Source organism: Leopardus geoffroyi, chromosome C2, assembly GCF_018350155.1.
Source record: "Leopardus geoffroyi isolate Oge1 chromosome C2, O.geoffroyi_Oge1_pat1.0, whole genome shotgun sequence".
NCBI classification, from domain to species: Eukaryota; Metazoa; Chordata; class Mammalia; order Carnivora; family Felidae; genus Leopardus; species Leopardus geoffroyi.
The window spans coordinates 41,905,443-41,931,579 of NC_059333.1; the positions used below are offsets into that span (position 1 = coordinate 41,905,443).

The following is a 26,137-nucleotide window of genomic DNA, read 5'->3' on the forward strand; positions in this document are numbered from 1 at the left end:
TTCAATATTATTTTAAAAACAAATGCAAAGTAGTTATGTTGATGTGGGAAATAGAAAGACTGAGAAACCAACTCATTGAATAGTGAGTAGCATCAGATCATGTTTCCTTCAAGTACTATATTTATGACGGATGCTTCTTTACACAAATGTGCATATAATTTTCTCTGTTTTTCTATACATCAAAGCAGTATTTAGAAAGGTAGCAGTATTTATTATTCAAGCAGGAAAATCTGAGTAATTCATATTATCTAAATGAAATGATAATTTAGTAAATCTTCTCCTCTAACTTTATTAGTATTTCAGCCTGCTAAAACTCACCTGTGCAGGTGATATTCAAATATGAAACTAGTAATTCATAAAAGGAAAATAAAGCACGCGCTTCTTTTTCCACAATTAAGACTTAAGAATACACACATTCATCATATATCTGTGCTAATCCAGTGAACACAAATAAATATCGGTTCTCTCTTTCATTTGTACACTTCTGCTTTGTAAACTGCTCTGTGGTGCACGTGGTTCTTGTAGCTCTGGTGTTACTATTGTCCCACAAGGGTGCACTGTTCTCCAGCATGGAAACCTCAGGAGCATACGTAGCACAAAGACTTTGCACAATCAAACGATAGGAGAAGGACAAACTCATTTATGCTCAGCCAGTGTCTAGAGGCCAGACAGACACATGGGGACCTTGAACTTTGGGACCCTTTCCACTAGTAAAAGCTTATCTAGAGAGATGTTACTGATAACGCTAGAACACAATGGTGTGAGACAAGACGCACTCATTAAAAATGGTATCTGAGGGGCGTCTGCATGGCTCAGTAGGTCGAGTGTCCTACTTTGGCTCTGATCATGATCTCACAGTTTGTGAGTTCAAGCCCCGCGTTGAGCTCTGTGCTGACAGCTCAGAGCCTGGAGCCTGCTTCAGATTCTGTGTCTCCCTCTTTCTCTGCCCCTCCCCTGCTCACGCTCTCTCTCTCTCTCTCTCTCTCTCTCTCTCTCTCTCTCTCTCTCAAATAAACCTTACAAAATGGCATCTGATAAATAAAACAAAAGGAAAGGCTACTTACACTGAATCATTGAACAATCAGTCCCTGATGCTCATGAAAGATCAGGACAGATCAACTTTGTTCATTTCTTTCTTCAAACATATTTGTAAAAAATGTGCTCCATTTTCAGGATTTTGCAGCCAATATCCTCATTTTCCTTATTTTCCTTTTCCTAAGGACAATAAAACTATGCCTGTTTTGTTTGCAAACAAGTGTATCTTCAAGGTCGATTATTCTTCTCCTGGAAGATTTCAGTATAATATTGTATGCATCCAATTCTAGTCTGTCTTGATTAGCCTTTCAAGGGTAGAATATGAAATCAAGATTTTGAAAGCTATCAATTTTTCTTAACATTTTCTTTTGCAAAATATAAAATATCTACAAAGTAGCTGAAATTGTCTAATAGTATAATGGATAGTATAGTATAATACTACCCATTTCCACAACTACTCCAATAACAACCTATTCATGGCAAGCCTTCTTGCATTTATACACTATATCATTTCCTATATCCTTTAAAAATTTTTCCTATATACACTATATCATTCCTATATACACTATATCATTTCCTATATCCTTTAAAAATTTTTAAAGTAATGTGCATAAAAAATTAATAATTATACTAAATTGATTAGTAGTTATCTTCCATTGTTAAAAGGCTGAATCTTGTGGTCAATGACAGAATTTTCACAGTCAAATATGAAGAAAGACCCTATTTGTGTGGGCTAATTCTCTAATTTTCTGTCAGAGGTTTCATACAGGAAAACAGGAATAACAGAAACTCTCATTTATACATTGGATAATCAGAAGAATTATACCAAATAACAAATAACAAATTTAAATAACAAAATTAAAATTAAGCCACAAATTAACTTTCTCAAAGTAGTAAATTTTTTAATAATGGAATGCACAATGACTAAAATTCCCAGTTTTATTCTTCAATCCAACCAGTATTTCAGGATTAAATACTGAAAATTTCTGAAAGTAGAATATATTTAACTCCTATTCTATGCTAGGCATTCACATGGTATTTAATTTTAGATAGTTATTGTCTCCATTTCTCTAGATGAGAAAACAAGATCTAAAAATCTGAATGGCCTATAGGCACATGGTCATTCGTTGGGAAACCAAAATTTGAATCTTTTTTTTTTCCAATTTCAAACTCCATATTAGACACTGATAATTACACTAGTGCCTTCTTCTAACATTTTTGTGAGGATTAATTGAGATAATTTATTACCAGTGCTTAGCTGACACATCAAAATTGTTCAATATGTATTTTCATTATGCTTCTTTTATTAAAAGAGTAGGAGAATGGAATGTGAAGTGAGGGAAGAGTATCATTCTACTTAAACACAAATAGATTTTTTCTTCTATTTTAGATGAAATGAGTGTAGGAAATTTTATTTTGAACAATTTTGTGTTGTGCATCTTAAATCAGAATATAGTGTACCCAGTCCCATAAAACATACTTCATTTCAAAGGACAAATGAAAACTACTGCAGTTATGGGATTAAACAATCAAGCAGTGCTGTCCAAGTGATCTTATAGTTGTGCTTTTACTTAGAAATGACAGGATCTAAGGTTTTTGTTTTTTGTGTTCGTGTGTGTGTGTGTGTGTGTGTGTGTGTGTTTTCTTATAGGTTCAGAGCAAATTGAGTAAGACCATGTAAAATTTGGCTAGGTGGAAAGATCGGGCATTGCATTTGCCCAAATTTGTTCATTTTTCCAACACAGTTGTTTATTAGGAAGATAAATGAATTAACGTTTAACATTTCTATGTTTAGTATAACATCTTGGTGACCATTTCTAGTATTTATCGGATGAAATAATCACATTTCAGAGTTTGGGGGTTTTTAAAAATTAGCATTACTGAAACATTTTCTGAATTTTGAAGGTAGATATACATTTACATATGTCAGATATTTCCTTGAGAAGGAAAGGAACGCTAATTGACCCACTTGAAATTTGAACTCTTCCTCTGATCTCTCCAGTGAAGGACTTTTACAAAATGCTGCCCTTTACAAATACTTGTCCAGCATGACATTAACCTTGTGATCACCATCATCATCACAACCATCTCTTCTTAACATTAATACAGAATTTGACATTTTAAAAAGCATTTTTGTATTCATTCTTCAACGTGATCTAACTCTTTAGCAGTAGATAGATAGTTTATCCTTCTTAAGGTGGGTTTGAACTCAGAGAAGAAAATAGTGGCTAACACATAGATTACACTGTGCATCTTTACATACATTAATTCATTTAATTACCAAAAAAAACCCTCATGAGTTAGATGCAATTGGTGTTCCCATGTTATAGATAAGGAGAGAAAGGTACAGAGAGGTTAAGACATTGGTTCAAGGGGCACCTGATTGGCTCAGTCAGTTGAGCATCCAACTGTTGATTTCAGTTCAGGTCATGATGTGAAGGTTCATGAGCCTGGAGCCTGCTTGGGATTCTCTCTCTCCCTCCCTCTCTCTGCCCCTCCCCCACACACATGCACGCTCTCTCTCTCAAAATAAATAAATAAATATTTTTTAAAAAGATGCCAGTTCAAAATCACAGTAAGTGACAGAGGCGATTAGGCCCTAGAATCCATTCTGTGTCCTACAGCACTGTATTATCTGTCCTGCAATCTACTGACAAGTGACTTGTCACATTGAATAAGTGGTGATAACATCAAAATTTAATACATGGTCCATTGCAGCATATTGACTCATGATAACGGTAGAACTTGCTTTCAGAAAATAGAAATGTATTTATGGATGCTTTCTTATGGTTTGCTCAAAGTTAATGTTTATGCAGCATGAACTGGAGCTCTCTGGCAATGTTCCAATAGCCCAGTATAAGGAAAGGAAGTCTTAGTATTGCTTATAGATTCTAACAATGATTTACTTTGCATTACAATTCTCCTAATATTCACACTCTATAATGACATATTCTTCCTTGGATTTCAAAAGATCAATGAATGTTCTCAAGCTCTACCCCTGATTCTCCCTATAATCCTAAAGAACACTCTAGCCACAGATATTGCTATCTTCTCTGTATTCCTTCAAAGGGAAGAAATTAGACCTGCCTTATTTAGCATTATAACTCTGTGTTTTTCAGTATCGGTCATAGTGTTGCCAACTGATGGGTATTTATTTTTAAAATGTATAAATAACTGCTTTTGGACCTTATGTGACTTTGACAAGTTACAGCATAAGTCATGGTTTTGAAACAGTGACAAAAGTGGATTCCTGAGAAAGGGGTCAAGTCTGGGGAAGTTTAGAGCTTCCTGGAGAGAAGCAAGTCATTTGTAGTAATGCAGCTGGTAAATCAATAGGACAACCTGCTGCTTTTGTGGGTTGAACCACTTGCTTGAACAAAATATAGAGAAGAAGCATCTCACTTCTTGACAGCTTCTCTCCGGCTGAGCCATGGGGCATGGAGCTTGTACAAAAACTCACAGTGAGAAGGTTGGACCAAGAATCCTCTGCCATTCCACAGACAGCCTAACAATGAATTATGCAATTAAACCTTTTCAGAAAAATCTCTCATTTGGTATTAAAAAACATTTTTTAAAGTGTTGTACAAATCAGATCTAGTAATCTGCACAATATTAGGAATTCCTCTCTGAACAAGGAGCATTCTATGCGTGGTACTACTTTGTGGCAATTACCATGACAAGCAGTGGGACAGAGAAATGAATGTAAAGGGCCTCTGCTCTCAGGAAGTTCAAAATAAGATGAAAGAGTTATGGGTAAATCTTCTCAATGACAATATATATGAAGATAGTGCCCAAACTAGTTCTAGGCAATTTTATACCAGTAGGATTAGACTATTTAAATGTCACCAACATTCCAAATTCAGTAGATTCCGGATTAATTGTACATTTAAAACAAGATTTTTTATTGAAGACTTTGAAAATATTTACAGTGATTCTGTAGAAAAAATATGCTACCTTTTTTTGAAAATAGTATATTCATCTTCCTTCCAGAAGCTCAGAGAGCTTTACAACTCATATGTCAATAATGCAACATGCCAATACTCCAATAAAATGAATTGGTAGCAGATGCTTCTGTTCTCATTTTCAGAGAGTCTGAGTACATAACTAAATTGGTCCTCTTATTAATAACAGAATGACTAGAAACATCTGAAATTTAATCCATTGCTCAACCGATAATATCTATGTCGGTCTGTTGATTAACCTGAGGAGATGGAGGCTATGAGAACAAGGAGCTAAAACCCTGTTTTAGCCTTCCTACTTTCCTCCTGCTCTTTCATATGATATTGTTCACAGTGCGGTACTTCACAATGTATGAGGCTACTCACGAGGTCCATTTCCTACTAGGTTCTGGATGTTCTGGGGTTTCTTAGGGAGTCTCCAATTATCATGTTCTAAATTAACTTGGAGATCTAAGTGTATATCTTGCAGGTCAAAGGTGTAAATACTTTGAATGGAATTACTGACAGGGAACAGTTTATTATCTGTTATTCTCTGCTAATAATATCTGAAAATCTATTATTATCTGCTGATAATATTTTTATTATATAACTCCTTACCTTTTGTTGTCGTTTTGTTATACTAACAGGTGAATTTGGAGAGGTGTGCAGCGGTCGCTTAAAACTTCCTTCAAAAAAAGAAATTTCAGTGGCCATCAAGACCCTGAAAGTGGGCTACACAGAAAAGCAGAGGAGAGACTTCCTGGGAGAAGCAAGCATTATGGGACAATTTGACCACCCCAACATCATTCGATTGGAGGGAGTTGTTACTAAAAGTAAGTCAAGCCAAAAGATTGACTTTTGCCTATGTTGAGCAGAGGTTATTTAAACCCTAACTCAATCATTTCAGAATTTTGACATTTTTTTCATAGCTATGTCAGTCCTCACAGAGACTATCTGGGGTTGCCATGTCTTTCTTCGACAAGAAAGCAAAGGCCTTTAGTATTATATTGAAAGTACTACTCTACATCCTTAAAAATTGAAAAAAAAAATTAAGAGCTAAAAAGAAAGGACCACATTAAGACACATTGATGAAAAGGCAGTTAAGTGAATTGTGGAGAAGTCTCTGTTACGTGGACTAGCAAAGCAAAATGATGACTCAGTTTTGACAGGAATTGCGGAACTCCCAGCTAGCTGCTTTTTCTTTTACTGTTCACCAGTTTTAGTTAAACTTCCAAATCTTTACCCCCCTGGCTTTAGGGAAATTATGGGGGTTTGGGGAATACTTCTGAGCTGTAAAGAGTGGGATCACATTAGACCCAAGGCCTTTTCCTGGTTCTCTGTGGATTTCAAATAATTCTAATCTAGAGTCCCAGATGGATTTTTGACTGGTCTGGGGAAACTCTGGCTCACAGCCCATGATAGAGATCTGAACTTATTTCCATGATAGTTTCTCCAGCCAGACTCAAAAGGAATCCCGTGAGGCAGATATGTGATTTTTGGCTCCAATACCAATGAAAACCTCTTGAGAATGCTCTAGGATTTTTTTTTTCCTCGAGATTTTGGAGCACAGGATGAAGAATAAGCTAAATTGGCAGCAAACTACTTAGAGCGAAAGACAACATATGGCAGGAAATTTGGCATCCTTTAGGGGATAATTCATTGGCACCACATTTACATATTCTATGGTTACCAACAGACATTACACATTAAATTTTTCACAATGATATTTTTCTTTAACATTACGTGGAGCACTTTCCAAATGGGACTAATACCTATTCTCATCTTAGTGTGACTAAAAAGGCAGTTCCTTTCTCACAAGAGCATGGCATAATTGAAATGTACTTTGGTTTCCTTTAGAGTTTGTAATATAATAAATGGGATTAAGAACTGAGCAATGTAGAATTTAACCATAAACTGTAAGCCCACATTAAGTGTTGTAAGAAGCATTTTTTCCCTTCATGCTCCTAAAAATTAGGCCATACTAGTAATAACACTGAAATATTTTCTGATGAAGACCTTGTTTTATTTTTTTTTAAGTAATGATAAAAACACAGTAGTAGTAAGGATTGGGATCCTTTGTTCCTCCAGGGCTAGACCATACAACTTAATGTTTTAATAGTCAATTAGCCATTTAGTCTCTTTTATAGCATCCTCACCGACTGGTTGTCTAGATCTTGAGCCCCACTAAGGAGGAAATGCATTTGTACTTATGTACCATTTTTCTTTTAACCCAGTTTTCATAAGGTTTTCTTTATGCATTCACTATTATGTGCCCGAAAGTGTACTATGGACATCATTTCATTCTCACTACTACCCTGTGAGTTAGATACAATAATTCCATTTTACATTTGAACAAACAATAACTACAAAGAGCAAGTCGCTTGTCTAATTAGAAAGTGCTAGAGATGGCATTGGAAACTTGGTCTGTTGGTTTCACCTCTGTCCCCAACCGTGAACAAAAATGGGTTTCTAATTTTCATCTTGTCTTCTACTTATTCTTTTATATCTTGATTTTTTTTTAATTTTCCCTAATAATTTGATCATACCAAAGACTCCCTCAAGCTTCAACATTTTTCTGGAGATTAATTTCCTGGAGATTAATAACCCTTAACATCTAAAACAAAATGTAAACACTCATAAAGGGCAAGAATCCACGTTACTTATAATCAGTGACTAAAATAGAACCTGGATCATGCTGGATACTTAATTTACCAATGTCAAGGAATAAAGACACTGATTGATTGATTGATTGATTGAATGAGGAACAGAGCAACATCTTCTTCCTATAGGTCTTTCTTCAGTGTTTGTTCTTTAAATTGAATGCATGAAGTGCAGTTGTGTAATTGCATGTATCGCTCAGAGAGTGATGGAAAAAAATCGTTATATTTTAGCATGGGCAGAATTATCACCTAACTTCAACACCTACACCTAAGAAAAAAATGAGATAAAAATGACAAACTAAATATTAGGTTTAAATTTACATTCATTGATAGGGTCTTATATTTTATTAAATGTAAATTGATTTTTTGATTTCCAGTGTTATGTATTATTGAAACTAATTTGTTACATTTTACTAGATGTTACCTATAAATTGATTTACTGAATGATGAGCAATATTAAACCATAATTATTATGGCAGGATTTCTTGAAATATAAAAATGAAATAATCAAATATGAACTATGGTCAGCTGACAAAGAGAATCATAAAACAATCCCCAAGACCAAAATGCAAAAAAAAAAAAAAAAAAAAACGTTGCATTGAGGAAAAAAAGACTTTAAAAACCACGGGTATTATCCATTAAATACCTTATTCAAGTCTGATTCTGTAACATTCTAATATGGATTACAACTGCCTATTCTTAGGGTGAAAGTTCTAAATTTGATATATCTCCCTGGTCATATAAGCATGTAAGAGGCTGCCAAATCTGACTATACAGATCCCAGTCATCTCATATAGTGTGAACATAATAGGGTAGCAGACCTAGAATTAGATTTTGAACTCTTTTAGTGGCATATTTAAAACCTCTAAGTCTGGTACCCTATAACATCGGAGAGGAAACAGCAGTGCCTTAGAATAAAGTTAATATGTTGCATTTAACATATAAATAGGGCAATTTTATCACCAGAAGTTATTCATCCACTCCTGTTATTTTCTTTGTTCCCTGAGAATATGTGACTATTAAAACAATCCAATTGCAAAGTTTAGAAACATACACACACACACACACACACACACACACACACACACACACACACACCAAGAGTGATGTAGAGCTTATAATTTAATAAACAAACCTGTGTTTTAAGGAAAAAAAAAACAATTATATCGGTATCTGGATTAAGAATCAGAGGATCAGGGGCACCTGGGTATCTCAGTTGGTTGAGCATCTGACTCTTGTTTTCCGGCCTGACCTGAGCTGAAACCAAGAGTCAGATACTCAACCAACAGTCTGTGCTGACAGCATGGAGCCTGCTTGGGATTCTTTCTCTCCCCCTCCCCTGATTGTGTGTGTGCTCTCTAAACAAACAAACAAACAAACTTTAAAAAAAAGAATCAGAGGTTCAGAGTTTAAGTTTTGACTCAACCCAACTGGTTGTGAGACCGTTGGCGAATCAAACCAGTCACAGGGACTCATTTTCTTCACCTGTAATTTGGAAGAGCAGTTCTACTTCACTATTTCCAGATACTTTAAAGATCAAATAAGATTATGTAGGAATACATTGTTAAGTGAAATAGAGCCATGAAAATCTAAATTACCACTTCTGGTAAGCTTGAGATTTTATCAGTTAATCTTGGCTGTGTAGAAAAAAAAAATTCTTGAAACAATTCCCTTTTTTGCTCAATGATAATTTTTTAAACTACTGCTATTAATTATATGCTTGAAACACTAGGTCTGTTATAATGTATCATTTTCAAGTCTTTTAGAGAAGGCCCTTTATTCAATCATTATATTTTCATTTATTTGAATTGAGCCATAAACAATTTTAATGATACGTTTTGAGCCTGATGGTCTTAAATAAGAGAAGGTGAGAGAGTCTCTGATCTTCAAAGTAGCAGAAAGCTGGGGGCACAGTCTCTGCTCAGAACTTGGTACTAACATGTGTTATCAATTTTAGCTGGAGTTCAAAAAGATGGAACTTGTTTTTAGCAAATGTTTGATATTTCTGCCATCACACCATTAGTCAAATGATGTTGATACTCCAAGAAGACCTCCATTGGCCACTATTCACCCAGTGAAATAAAAGGAATTATACTAGATAAGGTTGATGTGTTTTTGTATTTGGAGAGGGATTATTTTCTGAAAATTAAAAAAAAATAATAATGCAATTTAACTATAACTTTGCATCATTAAGGAATACAGTGAGCAGAACATTAGGACAATTTCTCATAATTAAAACATTTCTATGCTGGTATGAGCATCCACCTTCCACCAAAAGCTTAGTCATTTGTTTGTTCTTTTCTATCTCCTGCATATATGATAAAAAAAAAAAAATCGCTGAAACAAGACATCATTCTGTGGTGACGATGCCAAATTCTTGCTTTGTCCTGTTTGCTTCTCTCTAAGGGTTTTCTTCTGTACTTATCTTAAGGGTACTAACTCCCTGTAGTATTTAATATAGTCCATATATGTGTTATATTTATTTTATTAATAATTTGTAGAAGTAGTTTGTTAAAACAAACTCTGGTAACCCAAGTTCTCATGCGTTCATGACTAATCTGAGAAAGGAGTCGGGAGCCTCTCTTAGTGTCCACAGCAACAAAATTAGGAAAATCTTTGCTGAATATATTGGAGAAAAACATAAGACAGGGAATGCTATTTTTACATGCTTAAGAACTTTATTTTTCCAACATTGCCCATTTATATCTTTTGGTTATATTGGCCACATTTGAATTACAAAAAAATATGTTGTTGTCTATTTTCCCCATTTAAATAGTATGAACTTATGATATTTTTGAAAGGTTAAATGCAACTTAACAACATTTGTTAGAGCATGACACATGTTCCCAAAGACTGACTTTTAAAGAACACTAGTTTAAATATACAATAACTCTCCTAAAGAAGAGCTATAATTATATACTTACTTAATAACTGTCTGAGTAATTCTAGTCATACACAAATTCTTGCAGAAAGTGAAAAAAAAAAAACCAACCCTATTTCATGAGGTTAATGATATCTTGATACCAAAGCATACAATAATATTTTCAGAGAGGAAAACAACTGTAATTCATGAACAAAAACTCAGTAACACTCGAGTAAGTGTAAAGCCATAGCTAACAATGTATCATAAAAGATACTATATAATTCTCAAGTTTAGTTTATTCCAAGAAGGCAAAGTTGGTTTACTATTTAATCATTCTGGAAATTCACATTAATAGAAAAGAAAAAGCCAATCTCGATGGATGCAGAAAATAAACACCTTAGTTTAAAAAGTTTTCTTAGCACATCCTACATAGAAAATATGTTTCATAAATGTAAAAACCCCAAAACAAAAACAAACAAGCCTACAAACATCATATTTAGTAGTAAAACATAAACACATTTATTTTTTTTTTCAACGTTTATTTATTTTTTTGGGACAGAGAGAGACAGAGCATGAACGGGGGAGGGGCAGAGAGAGAGGGAGACACAGAATCGGAAACAGGCTCCAGGCTCTGAGCCATCAGCCCAGAGCCTGACGCGGGGCTCGAACTCACGGACCGCGAGATCGTGACCTGGCTGAAGTCGGACGCTTAACCGACTGCGCCACCCAGGCGCCCCAACACATTTATTTTAAAGTAGAAGTGAGAATGCTACTATTACCACTTTAATTCAATAATATACCTAAGGCCTTAATTTCTATAGTTAAACAAGAAAATAAATAAAAGGTAGAAAGCCTGAAAAGGGAAATGCTAAGCTGTCCTTATAAAATCAGACTGAGCACATTCAGAGTACTATATTTATTAATTATTGTTGTACTTATGCAAATAAGCTTTGTATTCAAAGGGAGAGTAGAAATATTGCTCTTGTCTTTTTTAAGTACAGTTGATGTACAATGATATATTTGTTTTAAATGTACGGCATATTATTGACCATGTTGCCTATGCTGTACTTTTATCTGTTCCTGTCTTTAAAAGTATTAAATTTTGTTTCAAATTAAGCACAAATAAATTTTAAAAACGTAAAGTCAGCTGAATGTAAAGCATTCAGCGTACTGAGATTGATGGAGCATGGTTGTTTAGGAAGACTTGGGAGAAAGTGTTTCTTAGCCTAATTTTTAAGAAAGAGATTGTCCTTAGACACCCTGAAATGATAGACATGAGATGATCAATTTTTTAAAATGTTTATTTATTTTTGAGAAAGAGAGAGACAGAGTGCAAGTGGGGGAAGAGGCAGAGAGAGAGGGAGACACAGAATCTGAAGCAGGCTCCAGGCTCTGAGCTCTCAGCACAGAGCCCCATGCAGGGCTAGAACTCACAAACCGTGAGATCATGACCTGAGCCGAAGTCGAAGGTTAAGTCAATTGCTTAACCAATTGAGCCACCCAGGTGCCCCGAGATTATCAATTTTAACTGGCACTCTGCTAGGTGCTACTTTTAGAACATAACCAACATGGAGTTGGTTCCTGCCCTCATTAACTCCTAGACTAGTGGATGTAATAGGAGTCATTTTGGAAATGAATAATGTCTTGATTAAAATTGAATTTGGAAAAGATTACCCTGTAGTTTTATATGATAATGGGAAACCACAGAAAAACACTCTAGGTCATCGCAATATCTCTCTCAGTCAGACATAGTACGTGAAAATCTAAAACCGAAACATTTTCTTTCTAATCAAAAGTGATTCTAGTCTTTTTTCCTGGGAATAATGAGGTGTATTTGTCGTTTTTTTAATTTTTTATTTTTCCTTCTCCTGTGTATGCTTTCTGGCTTCCTCCTTGATTCTAGCTCCATGATACTAACAATGAGTGCAGGCTGCTAAGGTCAAAGTTTTGATATTATAAACCATACTCCTGTGGTTAGTGTATGTTTAAGTCTTTTGAAAATGAGACAGAGTATGTGAGATACAATTACCGGTAATAGGAATTAATAGCATTTCTTTTGAAAATGAATTAAATTTCAATAATTATTTTTAATTTTATCTTTTTAAGTAATCTCTACATCCAATGTGGATCTTGAATTTACAACCTCAAGGTCAAGAGTCGCATGCTTTATGCACTGAGCCAGTCAGGCACTCCAGTAATTTTTAATATTTCAATCATTGATAAATACTTTTTATGTTTTAATGAAAACATTTTAATCTAAAGCCAATATTTATTTGATAGTTGAAATAAAAATCTCATGTGTGGCTGTATATTTATTACATTTTCCTGCTCTTCTTTTCATAGAAAATGTGATTAGAAAGTTGTGGTTGGAATACATGGTGCTGAACATGGAAATCTTAGTTTTCAAAATCACATTTCTTCTGTCATCAAACAGTGGTTCATGATTAGTAATATATCTGAGCCACTGGGGATAGTTGAGGAAATGAACCAACTGACTGTAACAGACTGATTTGTTTCCTGTAACCCTTTAATTATAAAAGGTCATAATTTTATCTACACTCAAGAATCAATTGAGGAACAAAAGCAAAATTCCTCTGCACAATTTGCTTTGCTCATTTTTATTGGAGTTTCACTTCAGCCAGTTATCCCACAATAATTTTGGTGAGTTTAGTATGGATACTCAGATGCATTTTAGGATTTCTGAGGGCGGCGAATGATACAAGCTCTTGAAAATACATATGAAAGAGCATGCAAACTTGGATAGAAATACATTGCATCCATGTACGGATGAGCTGATATTTTATGATTTCCAGCTGTATTTAATACATGTTAGAACTAGTTCTCACCACTGTCATGGAGAGTTTCTTTTCCTTTAACCCTATTTATATAATCAAAAGCACAAGTGAAACTAAGGCAGAATAGACACTTAGACACTTAAAAAAAAAAAAAGAAAAAAAAAGTTAAAAATTAAGGCTTTCCAAGGTAGAATATTTGTGATTTTGTTTATTCTTTGTCTGTACATTTGGGTTTGCTGCATCTTTGAACTTAATGTAAAGCATATTTTCAGACTTGCCCATCTTAACTGATGTGTTTACAAATACCTAAAGTTTAGAGCTAAATGCAGCCTGATCTGATTTCTGAATGGTCATGGGGCTTTGGCTTAATTGACTGGTTTGATTTTTCAGCTACTTTTATTTCCCTTGCCAAACATTCCACTAGACATGCTAACAAGAAATGAAATGGTCATAGGGCTGGGAGCCAGAAGGAAACGAGTGATAAGCAAAGGTCTAGGTAGTACAAAAACACAGTAACTGGCCACTGTAATTGACAGTTGGCTGTATGAGGCAAACTGTCTATGACTACACTTAATGTATGCATTGAATTTTGCAGGCATATTATTCTTCACAGAATTATATTAAGGCAAGAACATAGAAAATTATAGTGATTATAGTGATTTATGGAGAACATGCCTATTAAAGATTTCATTCATTCCTTCGTTCATTTATTTGTTCATCCATTCTTTTAATTTCGGGTCAGTCTCTGGGATCAGTCTTTAGGCAGTGGCTTTATCAGTTCAAGAGAGATAGAAGTTTCCAAGGAAATGTTGAATCTTCCTTTTTGTCTTGAATATTGTCAAATCAGCGCTTAATTAGAATTTTGAAGAAGCAAGTTCTGGAGGCTTAAGCCTTTGGATAAATGGCTTTTCAGACATTTACCAGATTAACAAGATATATATGATGTGTTACCCAAAATATATAACTAAATCAGTATCTTAATGGAGGATAGATTGGGATATCAATTGATTGTTACTGTATAAAAATTATCTGAAAATTATAGAATTTAAATATATTTTACCTCTCATTGAATAAGACATATAGCTTGGGATGCATTCAAATGCTAAATATAACAAGTATAACCTGCATGATACCAAGCCATAATTCATAACCAGTGTGAGTTAAGAGTTTTTACCTATGAAAGGAGAAAGCAAGCAAAGAATGCTATTTTCTATCACCAGAATAGCAAACTTTCATGATATAGAAGGAACATATGAGGAAAGCTTAAAAGTGTACTCTGTATTAGGGATGCATCGATATTTGTTAAAGAGCAATTTGCTCAAAGTCTTTCAGCAGTGCTCACTCAAGACTTGATTCAGGTTCTCCTGACATGGAAGACAAGCAATTTGCCTTCTTTTTGTAATAGAATGGAATTATATTTAAAATATTACAGCAAAAATAAAGGAAGATAATTATATTGTAGTAACAGTGTAGGCTTTGAAATCAGAGACAGCCATGTTAAGGATTTGCTAGAGAACTAGCTAATTATGTAACCTCAGCTAGTTTCTTAAATCCACTATGCTTTTGGTTGAGGGCATCATAAAATGGGAATAATATATGTTACTAAAGCATAGGATGATGTGAAGATGACGTGATATAATGTATGTATGTAATATATATGTGTATATATGTAATGTTATATAATGCTAACTATGCAAAAAATTTACTAGTGTTTCCCATATATAAAAAAATATCCATCTTCCATATTTCTTTTCTTTTTGAAAAGTTCATTTTGCGTTACTTATTTTCCAAGTTGTTATCATAACGTATATAGAGTATATTTTCAGCTTTGTTCACATGATATTAAAGTGTAACAATAATGTAAAATGCTAGGCTTCAGAGTTCTCATTTTAATTCAAAATAATCCATAGAATTAACACCCAGCGATCGCATTAAATTATTACCCATGGCTTAACATATATTCTATTTGTGAATCTCTGTATAAATATACTTAGCACTTTTGTATCTAACACTTTTTCATATTTTAAATGTTTCCCACAGCATAAATTTCCAAAAGTAACAGCATACTCTGTTCAGGTCGCTACTTTTGATTTTATTACTTATTAGTTGTATGACATTGGGTAAGTTAATTACCCTCTATCTCAGTTTTCTCATGTGTAAAATGGAAATGATAATAATAAGTTATCATATATAAAACAATTAAACCAGCAAAGTGCATACAATAAGACCATATAAATACATTTAAATGCTCATTAAAAGGTATAATGTCATTTAAGTCCACATATTTCTAAAATGGTTATTATAAGTTACTGCCAACAACAATTTTAATTTTATTTTCCGTTTAAACATGGATTTTATAATTTTTAATACGTTAATTATACAGATTTTAAAAGTTATAATTATTAGTCTTAATTGTTTTATGAAAATCGTATGTAGGATCCATGAAGATGGGGACTTTGATTTACTTGCTCTAACCAGCATAAAAAGGAGTACCTAGTCCATAGTTCTATAAATATCTGTAGAAAATACAAATGATTGTGGAAATCCTGGCTCTATCTTGGGCTGGAAAGCAGAAATACTTGATTTTGTAGATCAGCTGAGATGCAGTTAAAGGGAATAAAAGGGGTATATATTAGGTTCACAAAGAGCCATGCCAAATAAGCCAATTTAGATATCATAGGTTATAGGGCCTTGTTCTGAAAACCAATCTTCTTCCTTTTTTTTTTTTTTAGTTTTATTTTCTATTGAAAAATGTTTCTTTGTTAAAACTGGGAAGATAGTTTACATTTTTTAATTCATCAGGTGTATCATAGTGTATTCTATATATATTCATCGCATGATATTTGTTTGTTATTTATCATATATCCAGGTAAACCAGTTATGATTGTCACAGAATACATGGAGAATGGTTCCTTGGACAGTTTCTTACGTGTAAGTAGAAGATTTTATATATATTCATATATCTCTTATCCCTATCTATCTATATACACATATGCATAAATGTGGAATGAATGCTAAAGATGTTAGAGGCAACCTCTCATATCTTGCCAGCGATTAGATAACAAAGTTTAAAGTGGAACTGAAATTTGGGGGGGTCTAAATAGTAAGAGGAAGACTAAAATTGCATCTTTATCTTGCAGTGTCTGAGGTTAATGGCTTATATTTGTAAAACAAATCTATGCAATCTGCTTCAGCTTTTTGTACTGCCAAGATTCACATTGGCTAAAATAAAAATTAAAAAAAGACTTTTAGTAAGACACAAATAACTCTGATATAAGACAAATACTGTCTTGTCTTCACTTAAAATAACCTCAGACTGCTATAGGAAGAACATGTCTCGCTCACATAGAGCTTTGGTCTCAGAAAATGAGCAAGTGTTACAACGCCAAAGTAGTCTTAATTCAGAGATACCATTTTGGTATATGTGCTGCTGAAGCAAGCACCAGAGACACTTCTGGTAATGGATGTGCATCCATATCTATGTTTTAAATATTTAAACTTAGAAACTTTATTTTTTAAGTTACTTCAGTAAAAATTTGTTCAAAGAAATGCAAAAAAATTATGGAAAACAAGGCACTGCCAATCACCAGTGACTGCAGGGATTAAAAAAGACATATACTCTGTCCTCAATATGCTTTCAGCACTATAGTAGGGTGCCTGAGTGGCTCAGTCGGTTAAGCGTCTGACTCTTGGTTTTGGCAGAGGTCATGATGTCTCAGTTAGTGAGTTTGATCCCCTCGTCAGGCTCTGTGTTGATAGTGCAGAGCCTGCTTGGGATCCTCTCTCATTCTTTCTCTCTCTCCCTCCCTCTCTCTCTCTCTCTCTCTCTGCCCCTCCCCTGCCCATGCTATTTCTCAAAAATAAATAAATAAACTTAAAAAATGTTTTTAAATAAAATTAAAAAATGAATTCAGCGCTATAGAATAGAGATAGGTAGAGAGAGAGAGAGAGATAGATAGATAGATAGATAGATATTAGATAGATAGATAGATAGATAGATAGATAGATAGATAGAATAGGATGATTCATTATCATAGAAGAGAATTCTAAATTTTCTATACATGAGAAATTGTATTCCTTATTTTAATATTCACGAGGCAAACAATTTTTTAATGTTTATTTATTTTTGAGAGAGACAGAGAGAAAGAGAGAATGCGTGTGCACATGGGGTAAAAGCGGGGAGGTGGGGAGAGAATCCTAAACGGACTCCACACTGTCAGTACAGTGCCCAATGTGGGGCTCAGACTCACTAACGGTGAGATCATGACCTCAGCCAAAATCACGAGTTGGCCGTTTAAACTACTGAGCTACCCAGGCACTCCAAGGCAAACACAGTTTTATCAGCAATTATTTTCACAAGCATTTCAAAAACAAATATTCTTCAAATCAGGTCATAGAAACCATTATAATACATATTCTTTTAAAATGTTATTGTGTATATATAACTAAACATGGAATTTTATAGCTACTTATCTATACATGCATTTATGCACATATTTACATATGTATGTATGTGTATTTGTTTACCTATCTATCATATAAATCATGTATTTCTGTTTTTTTAAGTTTATTCATTTTTGAGAGAGAGAGAGAGAGAGAGAGTGAGCGAGCTGGGGAGGGGCAGAGAGAAAGGTAGACAAAGAATCTCGATGAGGCTCCATGCTGTCGGTGCAGAGCCCGACCCCACCAACTGGGAGATCATGACCTGAGATGAAATCAAGAGTAGGATGCTTAAGCCCAGTTCCCCTTGTATTTCTATTTTAATCAAAGTAAATTGGAAGTTTTTCTAAATACAAGACTCTGACTTGTGTTTTGTTGTTTTCCATTTTATGAACTATAACTGAAGATTGAGTAGAAAAACAAATAGTAAATACCTTTGACCAATTCTGAAAGAATTATGATGATTTAAAAATTTAACATCTACCTTATTTGAAGCAATTAATAAAATATCTGGAAAACTAGAAGGAAGAATGAACACTCAATCAAACAAATATGTAAAACTAAAATAGCCCCAAGACTCATTTCATTTTGTTGTTCCTGAGGTTAAAATTTCTGAAGAGTTTGTATGTCACATAAAGACCATGAAAGGTATGGTTTTGAACCTGAAGTCAAAGAATATTTAGGGTCCTTCTTGTTATGAACTATTTAGTGATGCAGCTACTATGCTATTTTGTTTTAGCCTTATTTCTGTTTATTCACATATCTTGTGAGGCTGGGGTGCTTGGAACTAAAATGTATATAATCAGTCTTCTTGCAATTCAGTGTGTGAGATTTTAACCAAGATTTATCTTTAAGAAAGAGCAACACATCTTAATTGTATATTTGAAATACTTCTCAGAAACACGATGCCCAGTTTACGGTCATCCAGCTAGTGGGGATGCTTCGAGGGATAGCATCTGGCATGAAGTACCTCTCAGATATGGGTTATGTTCACCGAGACCTTGCTGCTCGTAACATTTTGATCAACAGTAATTTGGTGTGTAAGGTTTCTGATTTTGGACTTTCACGTGTTCTAGAAGATGACCCAGAAGCTGCTTATACAACACGAGTGAGTACCTTTTTTTTCTTTTCTTTTTTCCTTTTTATCTTTGTTTCCCACATTGTGCTATGTTGATTTGCAAATAAATAGAAATCTCCTCTCTCCATGCCGTCAATTATATCTTCCCCCAAAGGAAACATATCCTTTAACATTAAAATAGTGTTACTTATTCTGAGAAAATAGATGGTCACTGTTTATAAGGTGGCATACCTCTGTCCAATTAGATACAATTTTAATGCATTTTAAAATTCATGTTTATATAAGTAACACATGCTCACACTATAAAAATTTCAAAACAAAGCAATAAAAAGGAATAAAGTCATCCATAATTCTGCCACCCATAGAGAACACTTGTAACTTTGTCAGTTAATTCTTCCAGATTTTTTTCTACATACCTATTATACATACCTATGAATGAATATATAATTAGATTAGGATTATGTATAGGATTATTTATAACATCGCTGTATAGTCTTTTTTTCTCTTAGCCGTATATCTCTTGAATGTATTTCATTGTCAGTAAGTTTGATATATTCTATTACCTGGTTTGCCATTTAAAAAATTAACCCCTAATTATTGAGCAAATTAGTATTATATCTTTTCTTTCTTTGTTAATTATTATTATTATTATTATTAATTACTATTACTATTACTATTTTATCATGATAAGTGTACTCTTTAATCCCCATCCCCCTACCCACCTCCTCTCTGGGAAACCATCAATTTGTTCTCTAAGTTAAGAGTCTGTTTCTTGGTTTGTCTCTCTCTCTCTCTCTCTCTTTTTTTTCTTTGCTTGTTTGTTTCTTAAATTTCACATATGAGTGAGATCATATGGTATTTATCCTTCTCTGACTGATTTCACTTAACATTATACTCTCTAACTCTATCCCTGTTGGTGCAAATGACAAGCTTTCATTTATTTTATGGCTAAATAATATTCCATTGTGTGTGTGTGTGTGTGTGTGTGTGTGTGTGTGTGTGTGTGTATATATATATATATATATATATATATATATATATATATACCATTGTATATATTCCATTGTGTGTGTGTATATATATACACACACACACACACACACCACATCTTTGTCCATTCCCTATCTATCTATGGACATTTGGTCTGCTTCCATGGTTTGACTATTATAAATAAGGCTGCAATAAATATAGGGGTGCATGTATCCCTTTGAATTAGTGTTTTGTATTTTTTGGGTTATACACAGTGATGTGATTACTGGATCATAGGGTAGTTCTATTTTTATTTTTTGAGGAAACTCCATACTGTTTTTGCATTCCCACCAGTAGTGCATGAGTGTTCCTTTTTCTCCACATTCTCGCCAACACCTGTTGTTTCTTGTGTTTTTGATTTTAGCCATTCTGACAGGTGTGGGGTGATATCTCATTGTAGTTTTGATTTGCATTTCCCTGTGATGAGTGATGTTGAGCATCTTTCCATGTGTCTGTTGGCCATCTGGATGTGTTTTTTGAAGAAATGTCTGTTCATGTCTTCTGCCCATTTTAATTGGATTATTTGTTATTTTGTGTTAACTTATATAAGTTCGTTATATATTTTGAACACTAAACCCTTATGGGATATGTCCTTTGCAAATATCCTCTCCTATTCAGTAGGTTGACTTTTAGTTTATTTTTTTATTGTTTCCTTCACTGTGAAGATGCTTTTCATTTTGATGAAGTCCCAACAGTTCACTTTTGCTTTTATTTCTCTTGTCTCAGGAGATAGATCTAGGGGAAAAAGTTGCTAATGCCAATGTCAGAGAGATTACTGCCTGTGCTCTCTTCAAGGATTTTTATGGCTGCAGGTCTCACATTTAGGTCTTTAATCCATTTTCAGTTTGTTTTTGTGTATGGTGAAACAAAATTGTCCAGTTTCATTCTTTTGCATGTTGCTGCCCAGTTTTCCCAGCACCATTTGTTGAAGAGACTATCATTTCCTATTGTATATTCATTCATGACTCCTTTGTCAAAATTTAATTGACCATATGATTGTGGGTTTATTTCTGGGTTTTCTGTTCTATTCCATTGATCTGTGTGTCTATTTTTATACCAGTACCATACCATTTTTGTGATGCCTCCAAATGTTTTGTTTTGTTTTTTTCTCAAGATTGCTTTGGCCATTCGGGGTCTTTCAGGTTCCATATAAATTTTAGGATTGTTTGTTCTAGTTCTGTGAAAAGTGTTGTTGGTATTTTGATAGAGATTGCATTAAATGTATAGATTGCTTTGGGTAGTACAGACATTTTAACAGTATTTGTTCTTCCAACCCATGAGCGTGGAATGTCTTTCCGTTTCTTTGCATCATCTTGAATTTCTTTCATCAGTGTTTTATAGTTTTCAGAGGACAGATCTTTCCCCTCTCTGGTTAAGCTTATTTTCCTACATATTTTATGGGTTTTGGTGTTATTGTAAAGAGGATTGTTTTCTTAATTTCTCTTTCTGCTGGTTCATTACTGGTGCATAGGAATACAACAGATTTCTGTTACTGATTTTGCATCCTGTGACTTTCCTGAATTCAGATGCCAGTTCTAGTAGTTATTTGTGAAGTATCTAGGGTTTTCGATATATAGTATCATGTCATCTGCAAATAGTGAGAGTTTTACTTCTTCCTTATTTAGATTCCTTTTATTTCTTTATTGTGTCTAATTGCCGTGACTAGAACTACCAGTACTATGTTGAGTAAAAGTGGTGAGAGTGGATATCCTTGTCTTCTTCCTGACCTTAAGGGAATAGCTCTCAGTTTTTCAACATTGAATATGATGCTCCCTGTGGGTTTTTCATATATGGCCTTTATTATGTTGAGGTATGTTCTCTCTAGACCTACTTTGCAGAGGGTTTTTATCATGAATGGATTTTGTACTTTATCAAAGGCTAGCCTTTCAATATTTTATACAAATGTATAACTGATCCATCTGTATTCATAATCGTATGAGTCTGATAATTTTCCTAGGATATATTCCTAAAAGTGGATTTTCTGTGTCAAAATTTTGTGCCTGTTTTAAAAGCATACTTAACTATATCCTGATAAAACTATATATTATCATTTTTGGTATTAATTATTTTGAAAAAATTATACCTAATTGTTTTAATTCGTATTTAACTTGATTCAAATGCATCTGATTATTTTTTCATATATTTATTGGCAGATTTCTTTGAAAAGACATTCCTTTATAGAGTTTTTTTCATGACAGACAATTTTAGAAAATAAAGATATAATGATCACTAATGATATTACCAGAGGTAACCAATTTTAACATTGTATTTTTTTCCTTTCAAAATATTTTCTACACATTTTCATATGTAAATAATTACCAATTATGTATATAGTTACAAAAGTGGGATCATATTTTATATATATATAAATATATATATATACTTATATATAAAGTGATTTCCACTTGTCAACCCAGTATTTTCTTTATACACACACTCAATGTTGTTATGTAATCTGCCTGTTTTAACTTAAAATATAAAATGTGGATTTTTCTAGATGATTAATTTTTATAATATCATTAAATAATGTATTGTACTCCATTTTAATCATGTACATTATTTATTTATCCAATGCACTATTAATTGAGCAGCATTCCAAAGTTTTGCTATTCTTAATACTTTGATGTAATCCTGATAAATGGTTCATGTCTGGTCATGATTATTTCCTCAGGATAAAATTTCAGAATTACAATTGTCGAGTCAAAATGTGTACAAATATGTGTGGATTTTCATGTATGAATTGCACAATTGTTTTCCAAATAGTTTGTTATGGAATTTCACTCCTAGCAGCAACATATAAAGGAGGCTGTTTCCCTGTACTCTCACCAGCCAAGAAAATGGGCAGTTTTTAAAAAGTCAACTTCTGTTATTTTCTTCCGGTTTCTAATCATTACTAATTTTAAAACAAAGAAACTCATGCGTTTCTGAAATCATCAATTTTAATGATTCCATTATCAACCACCAAGTGTGTCACATGGCATCTATCTCACATTCTAAAAAAGAGCCCGATTTGCCAGACTGAGTTTCATCTACAAAGTGATAAAGCCACAGTGGGAGAACCAGAAATTCAGAAGCACGGTGTCCCAGAGATATTCCTCGATGAGTTGATATAAGAGTTGAAACTCCCCCGATGGCTTTCTCCACTACACTTTTGTTAGCATTTCCCATTTTCAACTACACTCTAGCGGATTCACTCTGTTCATACATCTAAGTATTTGTTAAAATGTGTCCTGCACAAAAATGTTGCTGTTCTTAGGCATACAGTTCACTAGGTTAAAAGCAAGAGAAATAAAATAAAATTGTATATCTAGCAGCTAGTTAAATTAAATTTATGACAGTGACTCTGAAAACAAAGTTCTGAAAAAAGAAAAAATTACAAAACATGGGTAAATATGCATCAGCACTATCAAGTGCTTTTTTTAGTTTTCCTTTGTTCCTTCTCTGATTTCAAGAAAAATTAGTCAGCCAGCATTCTACAACAAAGCATCATTTTTATGACAATTAATTATGATTATAAGTTCTCAGGAGACAACATATGCAATATATGATAATATATTTATAATTTTGAGGATTTTTTTTATTCTACTCACTGCTACTAAAGATATCCTTCGTAACCTTCTGCTACTATATGAGCTTTTAACACATTCCGTGGAAGGTATCCTTCTTGCTGGTATTGTCCTTGTTGTTACAACAATCACCCAATACAAGAAATATTTCCGGTTTTAGTAAAAATATTTGATTAAAAAGCCTTTATTTGAAATATTAGATTTCTGGTCATTCAGTCAGGTTTTAATCTCAGTGCCATATCCCATTTTTAAACAGGAACATTCTTGTTTTCAGTATTAGTCATGATTTCTAGGACACTCTAAGGAATGATTGTTCTTGTAGGAACTTGGAAGATTCATCCAAATCTGGATCATCTGCTGTCTAGAGAATATATTGGGTTAACTTTCAGAGCTTCATTTGTACTGATTGTTACTTTGTCAGGACCAAGGGGTACAGACGATCATTTCTTGACACTAGTAGAAACAAAAGGTATTACTGTGTCAAAATTCTTCGTTATCATTTGTGAAATAAAAGTGCAAAAGGACCTTTGCATTTTTTATTCTCTGAAGATTCTTAAAAATCAACTAAATGGGCTCACTAACTACCAATAAATAGCTGTTTGGAATTTAATATTCATTTAATTTATTTAATATTCATCCTTATATTTTCCCAGAACTCAAAATATCTATGATGGTCCTGACTTCTTCTGAGAAAGCTATAATTTGCATCTACATTTCTAGAATAATTTAGAAATCTTTAATATAATCTCTTGTAATAATCCTTGTTTGGTACAATGATTTTATAATTTACCCCCAAATATGAGGTATGGTTTAAAGTAATAGGACTACTATTTTGTTTTTTAAACAAACACTGAAAGAATTAAATAAGTGTTGCCATACTCATTCTTGGGAATTTGTATTACTGTGGGAACACTGCTATTACACAAAATGTTTTGGGAATTCCTCCTTTGAAATTATCTTTAAAATTAGATTGTGAACAATAGCATCATTCCAAATTATTTAAGCATGTAGTATTTGAGGAAACATACTTGCCTGAGATAAAAATCTCTGGTCTCAATGAGCTTAGAGTTAGTAAATAAGAAAAGCAGCACATTTGTTGTATAATAAAGTCTGGTTCTTTTTTTAACCAAAAACAGTATTTTTCAGCGTAGACATCCACTTTCTTTATTTGATTAAGCATCCCGTGATTATGGTTCCTTCAGAAAAACAAGCTCATCATTGAAAACAGTGTGTCAAGGCGTTCTTTTTGGGCAAACACATTCTGGTGAATCTGGTTTAAAAAGCCAGTCACATTACTTTAGTCACACATAACACATTTCATCTAGTGTCGCTTGGATTCAAAAATTAGTATTCAGTGCCTCAGTGCACGAAGCCTTTTCCCAGATTGCTCTTCTAAAAGTTACTGCCTTTAGGTAGAGGGTAATTGCACTGGCATTTGATTCAGTGCCACTGAATGAATATAAGATGTCTGCTGCTCTCATTTTAAAAGCATCTTTGTGGTCCACAGGCAAAGTAGAAGAGTGGAACAGAATTTATGTCCACTAATTATGCATTTATTTTTTTTTTAACTGGAGGGAACCACCTAGGAGGTGAGGAAATGCTTAGCCTTAAAACTTGAAACAATTTATCAGACATTTTCCCATGCTGCTTCTGATACTATCTTAAGTCTATCACAAGTTTTCCTTCCTTATGTCCCAACAGAATTCCTTGGGAGGAGAGGGTCAGATAAGATCATAATACACACTTTTTTTTATGTCTTCTCTTTTTTATAAGGGTATTGAGTAGGAAAGCAGAAGTTTTTTCAATGCTCACTTATGGTTATTTCTCCTCATTTCTCACTGCTAAGTTATGCAAAAACTCCAAACATTAACAATTTCTGTCATACAACATTATTATGCATTTTGTAACCTTTGTAAAATTCCACCGTACACATGAGATTTGAGAGTGAAAAAGGTATAGTATTTTAGTGTTATTATGAAAATAGTTCAGTCTTGCAGACCCTTTGAAAAGCTTTTGGGGGGCACCTAGAAATGCTTGGATGACACTTTGAGAACCATGTTATAGATACTATGTCAGGAAAAAAACACTCTAAAAACTAAATGTCTTAGTATTTATTAAATGATATAACACCTTGGCATATTGTATTATATTATATTATAGCATGTTTTGAAGAAAGGCCTTGAAAGCATAAAAGCAGCTGCATACCAAGGGTTGCAAATCATCTTGAAAGGCCTTGTATTTCATTTGGGATGGAGCATTTAGCTCTGCAGATTTATACTGTTAGAGAGTTTTCGTTGTTGAGAAAAACATACAAGAAATGAATTCCCTCTCTTTGGTTTCCCATCATATGAATTCAAAGCACAATTATGGCACATTTCCTATATTTTTTTGCACTGAATTACCAGTTTACTTTATTTCATTTTAACAGAACCATGGAATTATGGGTGAGAACTGTTTACCACTAAATAATTTTCTAGTCTTTTTCCTTATGAAATTTCATTTTGAATGGTTACCATTTTTTATGTGCATGCACGAATCTGTGTATATGAATATTCCTGTATTCATATGTTCAAATAGATGGGGTCCAAAATTCTGCCATAATGGTGCCCAATTTGCTATTTAACAGGATCAAGTTAGAGAAATTATAGGCTTTTATCTAATTTATATGGTATATTATATAAAGTGAATTCCAATTCTTGAGCCCCCAATTTCATTTTAAGGATATAATTACCT

The 26,137-nt window shown here is 33.6% G+C and overlaps 1 protein-coding gene across 3 annotated transcripts in view; it reads left to right on the forward strand.

Annotated features, from left to right (window-relative positions):
• Positions 1-26,137, forward strand: part of EPHA3 (EPH receptor A3) — a 357,381-nt gene that overhangs the window by 295,688 nt on the left and 35,556 nt on the right. For all 3 annotated transcript variants that reach the window (XM_045501700.1, XM_045501699.1, XM_045501701.1), the window contains exons 11-13: positions 5,621-5,806; positions 16,161-16,222; positions 18,630-18,839. In XM_045501700.1, coding sequence (XP_045357656.1) covers positions 5,621-5,806; positions 16,161-16,222; positions 18,630-18,839 — 458 coding nt within the window. The remainder of the gene's footprint in view (positions 1-5,620; positions 5,807-16,160; positions 16,223-18,629; positions 18,840-26,137) is intronic.